The sequence below is a fragment of the Euphorbia lathyris genome, chromosome 1 (assembly GCF_963576675.1).
Source record: "Euphorbia lathyris chromosome 1, ddEupLath1.1, whole genome shotgun sequence".
NCBI classification, from domain to species: domain Eukaryota; kingdom Viridiplantae; phylum Streptophyta; class Magnoliopsida; order Malpighiales; family Euphorbiaceae; genus Euphorbia; species Euphorbia lathyris.
In genome coordinates, this window is record NC_088910.1 from 10646980 (window position 1) to 10661396 (window position 14417).

At 33.4% G+C, this 14417-nt stretch overlaps 1 protein-coding gene across 5 annotated transcripts; it reads left to right on the plus strand.

Annotated features, from left to right (window-relative positions):
- Positions 1–3241: 3241 nt before the first annotated feature.
- LOC136221611 (ABC transporter E family member 2) lies at positions 3242–14035 on the plus strand. Of its 5 annotated transcripts, none has more exons than XM_066009027.1 (15): positions 3242–3530; positions 3603–3679; positions 4908–5037; positions 5807–5892; positions 6005–6102; positions 8847–8964; positions 9052–9141; positions 9960–10264; positions 10348–10543; positions 10617–10802; positions 10891–11160; positions 11742–11987; positions 12164–12333; positions 12424–12506; positions 13841–14035. In XM_066009027.1, exons 3-13 carry the CDS (start codon positions 4935–4937, stop codon positions 12281–12283), a joined length of 1818 nt encoding a protein of 605 aa, XP_065865099.1. In that variant the 5' UTR covers positions 3242–3530; positions 3603–3679; positions 4908–4934; the 3' UTR covers positions 12284–12333; positions 12424–12506; positions 13841–14035. The 5 variants fall into 5 exon arrangements, with proteins under 5 accessions (XP_065865099.1, XP_065865083.1, XP_065865075.1 ...); XM_066009011.1 differs by having other exon boundaries at positions 12416–12506; positions 13841–14033; XM_066009003.1 differs by lacking the exon at positions 13841–14035 and having other exon boundaries at positions 4881–5037; positions 12416–12798.
- Positions 14036–14417: the final 382 nt, after the last annotated feature.

Below are 14417 nucleotides of genomic sequence, written 5' to 3' on the forward strand. Positions count from 1 at the left end.
GGTTGATAATATTATTCTCAATCTGATTTCTATTTTCTTCTTAGAATGTAATGAGGGGTCAAAGAAGTGGCAAGTCTGGCCAAACGTTGGTGCCTCATATTCCAAGACTTAGGCATGATCTTTTCGGCTCAATGGTTTTCTAATTTCATTGGGCCAGATTAGGATTTAATCCTCCAATTTTGAGATGCTCAATAGATTTAAGAAATTAGATATGTTTAATATTTAGTGATTTACTATTGGTTCCTCTAGAAAATAATCCATCGTGCTTATTGAACATTAGTAGCCAATGTATGATCTTACTGATGGAATTGAGACTACATTTGGATAGTCTTGGTGATTGTTGCTTTGTTCTATTGCAAGTCAGATGTTGAACATCTCAGCCCGTATTGGGACTATTATCTTGCCTTGCCGTTATGTTTCTATGGCAACTTGACAACTTTGTTGAGTTTAATAAGTTAGAAAAGTACAGTAAAACCTCTATAAATGCATATCATTGGGACCAGAAAAAAATATTAATTAAGCGAGATTATTTATTTATCGATAAATGAATAAATTATTCATTTATCGATAAATTAATAAATTATTCATTTATCGATAGATATTCATTAGATATGTAATTATCTTGTTTAGGAAATATATTATTTGATTGATTTGTAATTATCACATTAGCATAATTACAAATCAATCAAATAATTACAAGATTCGTTCAGAAGATGCTAATATTCCTGAACCAGAAGTTGGTCAATTAGATGAAGATATCCAAGGATTAAGTGATGTCATTTCTAATTTATGCTATAGAAATGTGATGGATGTCGAACATCTTTTGAACTATCCTAGCGAGAATGATGCAGTTATGGAATCGCTTACAGACGAAGAAATTATCCAGTCAATAATGAACAATGATGATGGAAATGATCTAGAGTCAGATGATAGTTGAGTTGTCGCAAATGTATCGTCAAAAGAGACATTTCAAGCAATGGTCACCTTAAACAACTACTTGCTACAACATGAGCAAAATATACCAGAAGTTGTGTTTGCATTACAAAAAGTTAAGAATGGTGTTCATTTTGGTTTAGGTGGAAAGAAAAAACAATCAACTATAGATGCATTTTTTCAGAAGAAATGACTTCTAGTTGATTGATTAAAAGGTTTTGATATATATATATATATTGTATGTAATTTAATAATTATTACTTTATATTTTCATTGGGCCCTTAAGAATTTAAATATTTTTTATTACTTAATGCATTTAGCGAGGTTATTACTTTAGTCCATTGGCCCAAGTCGGGACCGGAAGAATTTATTATATAATCGAGGTTATTACTTTATCGAATATTCATTTATCGAGGTTTAACTGTAGGTAGAGTTTTTTTTTTTTTTTGAAGAGAGTAGGTAGAGTTAATTTCATTACTATTATTTAATAAATAAGAGGTTTATTTATTTGGATGGATTTGAGGATACTTTAAGACTTCATTAGATTTTTTTTTTTTTTTGCACATTTTAAATATATTTCTAACATTGTATGCAACGTTTGTGAATGTAATTTATATTTAATTTATGAATAATTTAAAGGTTTTCAATAATTTATGAATTATTTTAAGGTTTTAAATAGTTATAATTTAATTTATCAGTGCGCATAAAAATATAGCTATAGCTGAGATAATATTAGATGATGATAATGTAGTTGCCGCAATTTTTTTATATGATGTTATTAGTAAGCTTGTATTTAATTATAATTCCCTTTAATTTTTATTAATTATATTTAATTCTCTTTAATTTTTATTAATTATATTTAAATTTTTGAGTTCTTTCTTCTCAATTAGCTAAATTAAAATTAATTAGAGATTTTTAATAGTTAATTAATTTCTTGCAACTTTTTAGCTAATTTTTTAATCTGTTTTATAACTTATTTATTATTTCAATTAAATTTTTTAGTATATTATATGCATTGTACGAGCAGGATGCATTACAGCGTTATAAATCCATTAGATTTCCAGATTTGTCATTTTATATATTTAAAATAAATAATAAATCAATATTTAAAAAAAAAAATCAAAGATTGAAAAGATAGGTAATGCATTTTTCTTTTGACTCATTCTGAAATACTATATAATATGCATAAATTAAAAAATTATAACATTAAATTCTAATGTATATAATTGAAGTTTTATTTTGTAAATATCTAGGCATGTATACAATCGATGAAATCAAATAAAAAGAACCGTGCAAAGCACGGGTCTAAAACTAGTTCTAACTAAAGTTATTAGATTACTATATATATTAATTTTGCTAATTATTATTCTATTATTACGTAAATAAATAGACATAATAAATACTATCAAAAAAATAAATATCAATTTTTTAAGAAAATAAATACCAAATTATTAAGCATTACCTTTACATATATAATAAATTTATTTTATTAAACATTTTTAATAACCATTAAGCATTCAGGTAAAAACACTCAGGAGTAGAACAAGAGCAATTTTTTTTTTATTAAAAGACCCACGTTTCTTCACAGAATTTGTTATGGAAATGAAAATATTCATAGGATTTGTTCTGGAAATAAAATAAAAGAAAGAAGGGTTAAGGTGTAAAAATACCTCTAATATTTTGAGTCAGGAGCAATTTTACCCTTAATGTCTAAAATGGTGCAATTTTACCTCTAACGTTGGAAGCCAAGAACAATTTTACCCCTAACATTGATAAATTGGATCAATTTCAGACACTATTATAAAATACAGATATTTTTGTTCATTATTCTGCACCAATTACATAATAATTCGTTATAAAAAAGGATTTCATGTTTTTTATAATTTAATAATAGAATTTGAGATTAATATTTATAAATTTGGTGGATTTTTTGAATTTTTTTGTCTAATCCGTACAAAAAAGACAATATATTTTTTTATTTTTTTTTATTTTTTTCACATCCCAACGAATGTTTGTGATTTGTTACTCATAAAATAACACACGTATGAAGTGTAGATAACAAGAGTCATGACCGGGAAGACAATTTGATGAATTATTTCTCAAATTGACCCAATTTATTTACGTTAGGGGTAAAATTGCTCTTGGCTTCCAACGTTATGGGTAAAATTGCACCATTTTAAACGTTAGGGGTAAAATTGCTCCTGGCCCAAAACGTTAGGGGTATTTTTGCACCTTAACTCGAGAAAGAAGGATGATTTTGGGAATTTTTTATTAATTACCCTGCCTCACCCCGATTTGCGGTCGACTCAAACAAAACGAACTTCTCTAACCTAAGAGAGTAAGAAACCCAACTCTTCTCTCTGCTGCCGCCGCCGCCTCCTCCCTCCCTCTACTTCATATCTCACTGCCTTATCTCCTCGCCGGTGTCAATCGCTACTTCCATCCGCTGCGGTCTCCCTCCTTCAATTTCCTAAGCTAACTGCCTCGTCTCATCTCCTTCCCCTGGTATCGCTTGCTCGCCGTTCACTGCTCATCTGATTTTGTTTTATTTCGCCGGCGGTTCTACCTGTTCTCCGGTCTTCATTCGAAGTTCGAAGGTATGTAAATTTTATTTAAATTGAGATTTACACTACGTTTGGATGGGGGTTAATTGTAAACCTAATTGATAGACTGAACGAAGAAGTAGAAGAGAAGCAGAAGCGGCAGACTCCACACGAGGTTTCTTCGGTTTTAATCTTCAATCCAGGTATGAGTATGAGTAACTGTTCATTCAATTCCAGATTTTGTGCTAAATTTTTCGATTTTGTTGCTCTTTGTTTGCTCTTCAATTGTTGAGAAAATCATTTCGTTGCTCTGTGTTGAGAAAATCATTTTTAGATTTTTCAATTCCAGATTTTGTTGCTCTGTGTTGAGAAAATCATTTTACATATCAAGTTGTTATACTTTCTCTAGAAACCAGAACAAATCCCATAGATTCCATCCTCTTCAACTAGCTTTTCACATATTTATCAAATAATTCCATCCTCTTCAACTAGCTTTTCACATACTTTCTCTGCAGCTGTCACATATTTATCAAATAATTACATCTAATATGGAGAAATTAATTATACATGCATTCTCCCATTAATTACTACTGCTTTAATTTCTTCTTCACTGCTCTTATCTTGTTGCTTTCTCCATATTCCATAGCTGCAAAATCAAAATCTTTCAAACCCAAAGCACTTGTTCTCCCCATATCAAAAGACCCATCCACCAAACAATACATAACTCTAGTTAACTACTATGGAATCCAGCTTGCTGTCACAGCCACTGATAGCGTAGAAGCCAAAAGAAGAGGCATATATACGTAGTTGGTTATGTTCTCAGCATTCATTATTCTATGTTTAGATTTGGAACATAACAAACAGTGTGGACTAATCAAACAAAGCACCCCTCTAGTCCCACTCAAATTAACTCTCGATCTTGGTGGCCTACTCCTATGGGTTGATTGTGAGCAAGAACAACAACAGCATGTCGGTTAAGCTCCTGCAACAAAGTTCTTGTACAAGGCTCGTTCTGTGATTCTGTAAAATCTTTGCTACCATCACGAACAATCCCGTGATCCTGAATTTTCAAAGTGAAGCACAGTTAGCAAGTACTAGATGGAAATATACCAAACAGGCTCAGACAACTGAACAATAGATGACACAAAAGAACTTTTCCAACACAAACCCTAGCAAATACAAATTCACTCTTTAAATACAAATTATCCATATAACAAACTGAACAAAGGTGATCAACTCTTCTATGGATGATTCAAAGTAATTTACAAAATTATGTACTCCAAACTAGGAATTTTGCCTGAACCTATAATTCAAAGTAACCAACTTTTTGTGATTTAGATATTACAAAATTATATTCAGATTACAGTCATGTTAGATTCAAAATCCTAAGTGCCTTTTTGATAGCTTTTGTTTGTGTTTGAACGTATCTAGTAAGTAAAGAAGGAAGGCAAGTGAGAGATGGCAGACAGGTTGACACGTATAGCAATTGTGAGCTCTGATAGATGCAAGCCCAAGAAGTGTCGTCAAGAATGCAAGAAAAGCTGCCCTGTTGTCAAAACTGGTGCGTTTTTTTCCCTATTGTAGTTCATGATCTGCTCGTACAATTTAAAATTTATATTTCAGTGTTATTTATGGCTTAGTAAGCCTATCTTGGATCTATATTAGTAATCTTAGAGGGAATCAAGCCTTCTTCATGGTCACGGAGTAGTGTTCCTTCAATGAGGCATAAGCGAAGTTGAAGAAGTTGCAGACATATTTCGCTATGATGTAGCATATGTTGCTTAATATATTCTTTTCTTCCTCTGTGCCTGTCTAAGTGGGATTAGATCATGTAAATATGAGTGCTTTGGAAAGTATTTGGTTTATATTTGGGAGTTTCATATAAAAGATACTTTTGTTGTCTGAAACAACAAAAACAGTAAAATGAAGAAAAACCTCTGTTTTACTGCATCAATTGAAGTGAGAGATTCTATGTATTCTCACTTTCTCTTACTATGGTGAATGAGAGGGTGTGTTTCAATTTACGAAACATTTCATTACTATAATTGTTTGATAATTGTATTTAATGTCATGATTATCAGTTTTTTTGTGATTATGCTCATTGCTCCTGTTGTTATAAACAGATTTTGTCCATTTATAAGGTGTCTGTCGTATATAGATATTATTTTGTACTTCAAACTTTCCTTTTCACGTGGAAATGTTTGTTTATAATGTCCTCTTCATAAAAAGGAAAAGTATGGATTTCCTAATTTGTTATTCTTTTTCCTTCTTCCGTATTGAAAGAAGGAAGGCTAAGTGAATCTAACGTCTTTCATACAATTCCTCTACAGGGAAATTGTGTATTGAGGTTAGTACGGCATCCAAGATTGCTTTCATCTCTGAGGAATTGTGCATTGGATGTGGTATCTGTGTTAAGGTATGTATATTCAAGTTGGATATGGTCTAAACTATTTGTTTTCCACTTTCCTTATCCTTGGAGCAAGATTTTTGAACTTGTTACTGATGTATCTGTTATTGGCTGATTGCAGAAATGCCCATTTGAAGCAATTCAGATCATCAACTTGCCAAAGGACTTGGATAAAGATACAACCCATCGTTATGGCCCCAATACCTTTAAATTGCACAGGTGTGTAATGATTCATTTGTTAACTGTGGTCCTGGTCTTGAACTGGCTGTTGAAGTTGGAGGGTTGTTTTTAATGGAAATATGTCAGGAAGGGATACTGATCTTTTCTGGATAGTATGTTATATTTGCATGGATATATTTTATGGCCGAGGTGCATAGTTGTGAAAGTCGAAAGGCGAGCTGAGGCGATAAGGGCAAAATATCGCCTCAAGGCCAGGCGACAAACAAATTAGAAAAACACAAAAAATAAACTATAACTCATATTGACTCGTTTAACTTCTAAAGTTGTAAAACAAAATAAAACTTCTAGTCCTAATAACATATCAAACATCATCATCAATCCAAATCCAAATCCTCATCATCAAGCTTGTGTCATCATGTCTAAAAGCCTGCAAAATTTGGAAAATTACACTTGTAAGCTACTGTTCCATATAGTTTCATACATTTTCATGAACTTTCATGCAGTTTCAAACACTTTCACACATTTTCACTTCATACATTTTCACAAATTTGCATAATAGTAGCAGAAACTTTCATAAACTTTTGCAAAATTTGGAAAATTAGACACTTGTAAGCTACTGTTCCATATGGTTTCATACATTTTCACAAATTTGCATAATAGTAGCATAATCTTTCAAAAACTTTTATAAACTTTCATAAAAGTAGCATTAACATAAACTTTCATACACTTTCATAAACTGCACATAAACTTTCACAACTTAGTAATAATAACAGAAATCACAAAATTTGGGCAGCATAACACTTGCATAAGTCATAATAAAGAGTAGAAATTTGAGCAGAACAACAGTTGGATGGGTGAAGATGAAGAAAAGAAAAATAGAAGAAGATTATAGAAAGAAAAATAAAACAAATGAGAACAGAGAAGAGTATAGAAAAAAAGACAGTACCTGTTTATGCCGATCAGTGCTATTGGGTGGAGGAGAGGAAGTGTCTGGCCATCGTCGGTGCTGTTGGGCGGAGGAGAGTAAGTTTATGTTGATCGGTGCAGAAGAGGAAGTTTCTGTCTCGATGGATCGATGATGATGTCTTTAACCTAAAAATCCCTCTTAAAAACTTAACTTACCACCTAAGTGCAGAAGGCGACCGCCTCTCACCTGGCTTGCCTTCTGAATAATGCCCGCCTTCCAATGCAGAAGGCGGGGGGAGGAAACAGGCGACCCAGGTGATCGCCTTTCACAACTATGCCGAGGTGAGGGGCTTTGTATAACTATGTTATGCTACATAAAGAAGAAGAGATTTTAGTCGATACCTCACTTTGAGGGGAAGAAAATAGTTAGGGATAAGGTTCAAAAATACCCTTAAGGTAGACAACCAAGAGCAATAATACCTCTAAGGTTTAAAATGGTACAATTAAAGGCCCATGGTTAACATATTGGTCCAATTTTACCCATATTAATAAATCATATTTTACACTGTTAAAGTTTCTGTTAAGTAGTCATCCGCTAAATAATTCCATGTACTTAAATTAACAAAATGTCAATTATACCCCCAATCTTTTCATCTGTAAAACGTGAAGAATCCCCAAATCAAACCAAACCCTTAATCCCTTAATTGATTCCTTCCATCCCTCCTCTTCATCTGTAGATTTCACTTCACTTTTTCACATGGATTCTTTTCATACATTTCATTCCGATTTCGTTGGAAAAGTCGAAGTCCACTTTGATTTTTGTTGAAGTCGACCTCCGTCAGTTGAAGTCGAAATCCACTCGATTTTCTGGTCCAAATGAGGGATTAACAACAGAATAAACAGTGAAAAGCAGAGGAAGAAAGCTTTGAATCATTACACCAACCTTTTACTTCAAGTGTAGGTCCTCATGTAATTACCTTTAAATTTAGACAATGGGAATTTTTTCATGCTCTTACTGGTCAAATGATCCAGTTCATTAGAATGGGAATTTCTGAGGTATGTTTTTCTACTAGAGTATATGTAAATATATGTGCTTTTGTCCTGTTTTTTTTTTGAAATTCATTCATTTCTTTTACTGAATTGGTTTTGTCTTTGAATTTGCAGTCTCCAAATTAGAGTGAACTGCAGGAAAAAAACTGAATCAAAAGTGAATCGAAAAAATAATAAGAAGAAGTGAAATAAACTATATTGAGGTTCATGGGTTTTTCCATGATTTTAGATTTGGAAATTCTATGACTTTACACTTAAACACATTAGTACAATCTTCATGAAAGTACAAAAAATAAGAAGCATATCCATACATCTGATGAACCTGGCCGCTTGAATCAAATGTGGATTCAAAACCCATTGCTATAACACAGAAAACCCATTGCTATAACACAGAAAAGGAAAGGGATGAGGGTACAATTGACATTTTTTTAGATCCTTATGATCTGGCAGATGGCAACTAATATAAGTAACGGTGTGAAATAAGTTTTGTTGGTATGGATAAAATTGGACCAATATGTTAACCTTGAGGCTTTAATTGTACCATTTTAGACCTTAGAGGTATTATTGCTCTTGGCTGTCTACCGTAAGGGTATTTTTGAACCTTATCCCATATAGTTAAGAAGAAAACTCCTTTCTTCTCTCTGAGATGTATAGGCTAGGACCAGTTCTTTCTATGAAATTTGGTGAGTGTCTTAGTAAATAACTTACATACTCTTGGTAGTGTGCATGGCTGCATATGAACCTATAAACTATACTTTAAGCTACCGGAAAAAAAATTGCAGACTTGCTTTTTATGCTTTTGACTTGTAAGGAAATTACAAGTGCAGGTTACCTGTACCAAGGCCTGGCCAAGTTCTTGGCTTGGTGGGAACAAATGGCATTGGAAAGTCTACTGCTCTCAAAGTTTTGGCTGGAAAACTGAAACCAAATTTGGGCCGTTTCAATGTAATATTCGTATGATGATTTCTATTAGTGCTGTTTGCTAAATTTATTATTTGAACCTTTTTTTGTATCATTCCTCTTTATTTGCAGAATCCTCCAGATTGGCAAGAAATCTTGACCTACTTTCGAGGATCTGAGTTACAGAACTATTTTACTCGTATCCTGGAAGATAATTTGAAGGTACTATTTGCAGTGTTAGTGTGCTGGGTGTTTTTCTCTTCCATTAAGTTCCTCAAGCTCCAACTTCATTCTCTTTTTAATTTTTGAATAGTAAAGTTGAACTTAGTTAGCATTATAGCTATACTGCACGATTTTAAGTGAAGTGACTTTCAAGTTAGTATGTGATGATATTTGACATATTATACATGATGGGAATTTCAGGTCATTAAAATGGATAGTCACTTTTCCTAATTTGTTATTTTACAAGGAATACAATCAATTATCTCCGAGTAGAAGTAATCTTGTGTTTTTCAATTGCATATGTATTTATTGAGCATTGGCTGGTGTCTGGGTCTCTATCCATCATATTTGATTGCTCTTCTTGTTTCTCTTGAATTTTTTCTCACTATAGTGTGTATATTTTATTTTCAGCTGTACAGAACATTTAAGTTTGAACTGTGATATTTATTAGATTTTCATATTCGAATTTAGAGAATGGTACAAGTACGTTTGCATCTTCGTGATTGAACCTTATTTTCTTGTGTTTCTTGAATTTATCTAATGGATCTGTTTGAATATGGGCGGAGTGTTGCAATTTATCATTTTTAGTTATTGTTAATTAACATGTTCAGCTTTCTTCGGAGATCATAATTTTTAGAAAGTCCTTTTTGTCTGGGTTACAATGGTGAATCTATTATTAAACCCTTTGTGTATTATGCTGTACACTTTTTTTTTTAGGTTGAAAGGAATTTCTTGACATCACAAATTGAAAAATAGGCCATCACTTTTTTTAGATTCATCTATTTCTGTATACCTGAAAACATGATCATATTCTTCAGGCCATCATAAAGCCTCAGTATGTTGATCACATTCCAAAAGCAGTCCAAGGCAATGTAGGGCAGGTGCTTGACCAAAAAGATGAGAGAGACATGAAAGCAGAACTATGTGCTGATCTTCAGCTGAACCAGGTTATAGATCGTAATGTGGGAGATTTGTCAGGTGGAGAGCTCCAACGGTTTGCTATAGCTGTTGTTGCGATACAGAATGCTGAAATATATATGTTTGATGAGCCTTCAAGTTATCTTGACGTCAAACAGAGGCTTAAAGCTGCCCAAGTTGTCAGATCTTTGCTCAGGCCTAATAGGTTTAACCCTCTTTTCTTTTGGCAGTCCAACTTTTGGCTCTTGTGCTTTGATCTAACTACATCAATCTCAAATTTTGTTTCAGCTATGTGATTGTGGTGGAGCATGATCTTAGTGTCTTGGATTATCTGTCAGATTTTATTTGTTGCTTGTATGGGAAACCGGGTGCATACGGAGTTGTAACCCTTCCCTTCTCTGTTAGGGAAGGCATTAACATATTCTTGGCTGGATTTGTTCCTACAGAAAATCTACGATTCCGTGACGAGTCTTTAACCTTCAAGGTAATTTTTGTTCGTATATTTCTATCATCTCTCCCTCAGTGTATTTTTTCACTATATTTCTTACCTCTTCTAGGTTGCTGAGACTCCACAAGAGAGTGCTGAAGAGATTCAAACATATGCACGATACAAATATCCAACCATGAGTAAAACACAGGGGAACTTTAAGCTTAAAGTGGTTGAGGGTGAATTTACAGATTCTCAGATAATTGTGATGCTGGGTGAGAATGGGACGGGGAAGACAACTTTTATTCGTATGCTGGTATTTATTTACTGTTATTTTTCTCTGTTCATTTTGCCAAGAAATCCAACACCTCTTGGATAACTTTTTTTTTTTGTCAACTGAACAGGCTGGATTATTGAAACCTGATACTGTGGAGGATTCAGATGTGGAGATACCTGAGTTCAATGTTTCTTACAAGCCCCAGAAGATCAGTCCTAAGTTCCAGTCTACTGTTAGACACTTGTTACATCAAAAAATTCGTGATTCATACACTCATCCTCAGTTCATATCAGATGTCATGAAACCACTTCTTATAGAACAGTTAATGGATCAAGAAGTGGTCAATCTGTCTGGTGGGGAGCTGCAAAGGGTTGCTTTGTGTCTCTGTCTTGGAAAGGTAATTACTTACATATATATATATATATATATATATATATACATACATTTGGCTGCATGTTACTGTGAAATGAAAGCTTACTCATTAATTTGCTATGCCAACATCCTCATTTCATATATGTATGAGGTATAGAAGCTATAGTATGTACCTTTGTGTTTCTAAGAAAACATCTTTCAACATGTGGTGAAGAAACTTAAGCTGCAAAATGTCTCTGAAACTTCCGGTGGAGCTTTTACGTCATTCTTCTCCTATTATTTAATGGTCCTTGGTTGACTGTACTTGTTATTTTGTTATTTTGGTAAGCTGATTAGTACGCGGATTAATAACCATTCAATTGCACATTTGTTCACATTCTCTGGGTCTATGCGATTGTGTCAACTTGCCAGTTCCATGCATCTGTTCTTGTGGGTGGAAATATAAATAAATAATGTGTACTGGCATGTGAGTGATTGACTAGAGAGGCAATGGCACAATGGAGCATTCTACTCATTAGTTTGCTACTTTATCTATGTTATCTTTTTTCAAATTTGTGACAAATTATTTAACGGTGCTTGATGCATGGCATATTCTTCTTGATGCAGCCTGCAGACATTTATCTAATAGATGAACCAAGTGCATATTTGGATTCTGAGCAGCGTATTGTTGCATCAAAAGTCATTAAAAGGTTTATCCTTCATGCAAAGAAAACTGCGTTTGTAGTCGAGCATGATTTCATAATGGCAACTTACCTTGCTGATCGAGTTATTGTCTACGAGGGTAATCCATCTATCGACTGTATAGCAAATTCTCCTCAGTCGTTGTTGACCGGGATGAATCTCTTCTTATCTGTAAGTATTTACTTATAGGTTACTTTAAAAAGTAAAGGGAGATGAGCGATTTCTTACATCAGTAATTTAATTAGGTTGTTCAGAAACTACATAAGGCCATTAGATTTTTCAATATGGTTCAAGGGTATTTTATTCCTCCCATTACTAATAGTTGCACTTTGTTGAACCTGTTGCAGCATCTCGATATTACATTTAGGCGTGATCCAACTAACTTCCGACCAAGGATCAACAAATTGGAGTCAACCAAGGATAGAGAGCAGAAAAATGCTGGTTCATATTATTACTTGGATGATTGATTCAATTATTGGCAGGTCCATGAAATTCTGTTTGCCAGTCTGCCATTCAGGTATTGTTTTGAAGGAACTATGTTTCTTCTTGCACGCCCTAGCTAGCTATCGACAAGTGCTCTAATTCTCATCTGGTTTTAGTCATGCAGAATTTTAAGGCGTCACCCCATAATTTTTGCATCTTGGCCTCGTTGTTCAAAATATTGAGAGATGAATGGAGATTGCCAGACTGGTGAGTTTCTCCGTTGGCTGCTGCTCTGCTGCATTGCCATTTTTCTCTTAGCTTGGTTTTTTTTGCCACCTGTTTGCCTAATGACATATAGGCGAGAGCACTTCAGAATAACTTGAATATATATGAGCCTTTCTTGTATTTTGAGTAACCTCTAAAAAATTAGAGGAAGAGAGTAAAAGATGTTAAAAAGTTCATGACGGGAGCTTTTGTCTTGCAATTTCTGAGTTTGATTTTATAGAATTATCTCTCTGAGATGATTATTTTATAGTAATACTGAGCAGCAATTGTTTTATTTGCTTGCCTTCATTTTTTTACTTATTTATTCGGGATAAGGGTCAAATTTGCGCTCCTGAGATTCTCAGAGAAACTCAATTTTGCCCCGTGGTAGAAGTTCTATAAGGTATTTGAGCTAGATCTGGATTTTCTACCAAGGGAGCGTAGTCGGGCTATTTTGTATGACAACGGTTATAACCGATCTTAGCCAATAACCTTGGGGCACATATTTGACCCTTAATCCTATTTTTTACTTGTATTTTCAGGGTTCATTAGCTAGTGTCTTGTGATTATTGTCTAGATTGTGATGTGTTGGGTTCTTTTTGCACATTAAGTTTGGTTTTTATACAGGATCTGTGCCTCAGCTCTAGCTGAGCCTGTCCGAAATAGAAATCTCTCACCCAATTGTTGGTCATTATTGGGTATCAAATCGGGTTATACATAATCGTGTTATGGAATCTAAATATTTCACATGATTATATATCATATAAATGCAACAAAAAAAATCGTTTCAAACGGGTTATGACAAGCGGGTTGTCTCTAGAAATGGTGTTATTGTGTCAGAAAGAAATTGACAGATTCAGGACTTGGTTTAGAATTGTTAGCTCCTGGTTTCTAGTTAATAAGTCTTTTATTGTTCAATCAATATAGTCATTTTTCTGTGATATTTTACATAACAAATACTCTTGAAATATCTAATGTATATATCTTGTAACATCTCTAACATTTGACCTTTTGTCTTTTTCTTTTAACCGGTCTGATTTTGACACCTATATAAAAAAAACACCATAATGTACCTCCTTTTTCGTTCTTTTAACCGGTCTGATTTTGACACCTGTATAAAAAAAACACCATAATTTGAAAAAAGGACATTTAAAAAAAAGAGAGGAATTTACACAGTAAATCATGTTTCTAATGAAATTTACAAATTATGCATGGCCTTTTGTTATTTATCAATTCAATATTTTATTTTAATAATATTATCAAAAAGTTCGGTTTTTATCAGTTTTGTCAAGTCTAGCGGTGAACGTTATATTTTAACAACAGATTTGTTTTTTCAGAATTGTAATTCCTTCTATCGACTCCCTTTTGGGCTGTTCATGTTTAGTGAAAGCTTCATCAGCATCAGGCCACTTATTACTTGGAAATCGATTCAATACTCCATATCTTATTATTTGTAGAATTTCACAATATTGCATAACTTATGTTCAGTCCTGCAAATAATGGCAAAATTACACTTTGAGAAGCCTATTGAAAATCTAATTCTACAGATGCCATAAACTGTTTGTGTTTTTGTCCAAAAATATTGTACACTAAAACTACATGTGTTTTTAAGTTTACTGACAATATTTCTATAGAAAGAAGCCATCGATTGGGTAAATTATTAGAAGCATCCGGTTCTCTATGTCAAATGGAGAACCTTCCTTATATATTTTGACACGTGTAAGATGGATTCATGCATATTATAAGAAGCCCTACTATTTTAATTATTACGTGGGATCATCATACACGTGTTCAAATGTGAATTGGGGGTTTTCCGAGTGATATGGAAGACCTGGTGCTTAATATAACAACTCGATCGATAGACGGATGAGGAGATCTAGGAATTTCTGTTAGCCATTGTTGCATATGTGGTTG

Coding starts and splice junctions, on each gene's coding strand:
- LOC136221611 (XM_066009027.1), top strand. CDS start 4,935: ATGGCAGACAGGTTGACACGTATAGCAATTGTGAGCTCTGATAGATGC. Junction 6,103..8,846: donor AATACCTTTAAATTGCACAG/GTGTGTAATGAT, acceptor TTACAAGTGCAG/GTTACCTGTACCAAGGCCTG. Junction 10,265..10,347: donor TCTTTGCTCAGGCCTAATAG/GTTTAACCCTCT, acceptor ATTTTGTTTCAG/CTATGTGATTGTGGTGGAGC.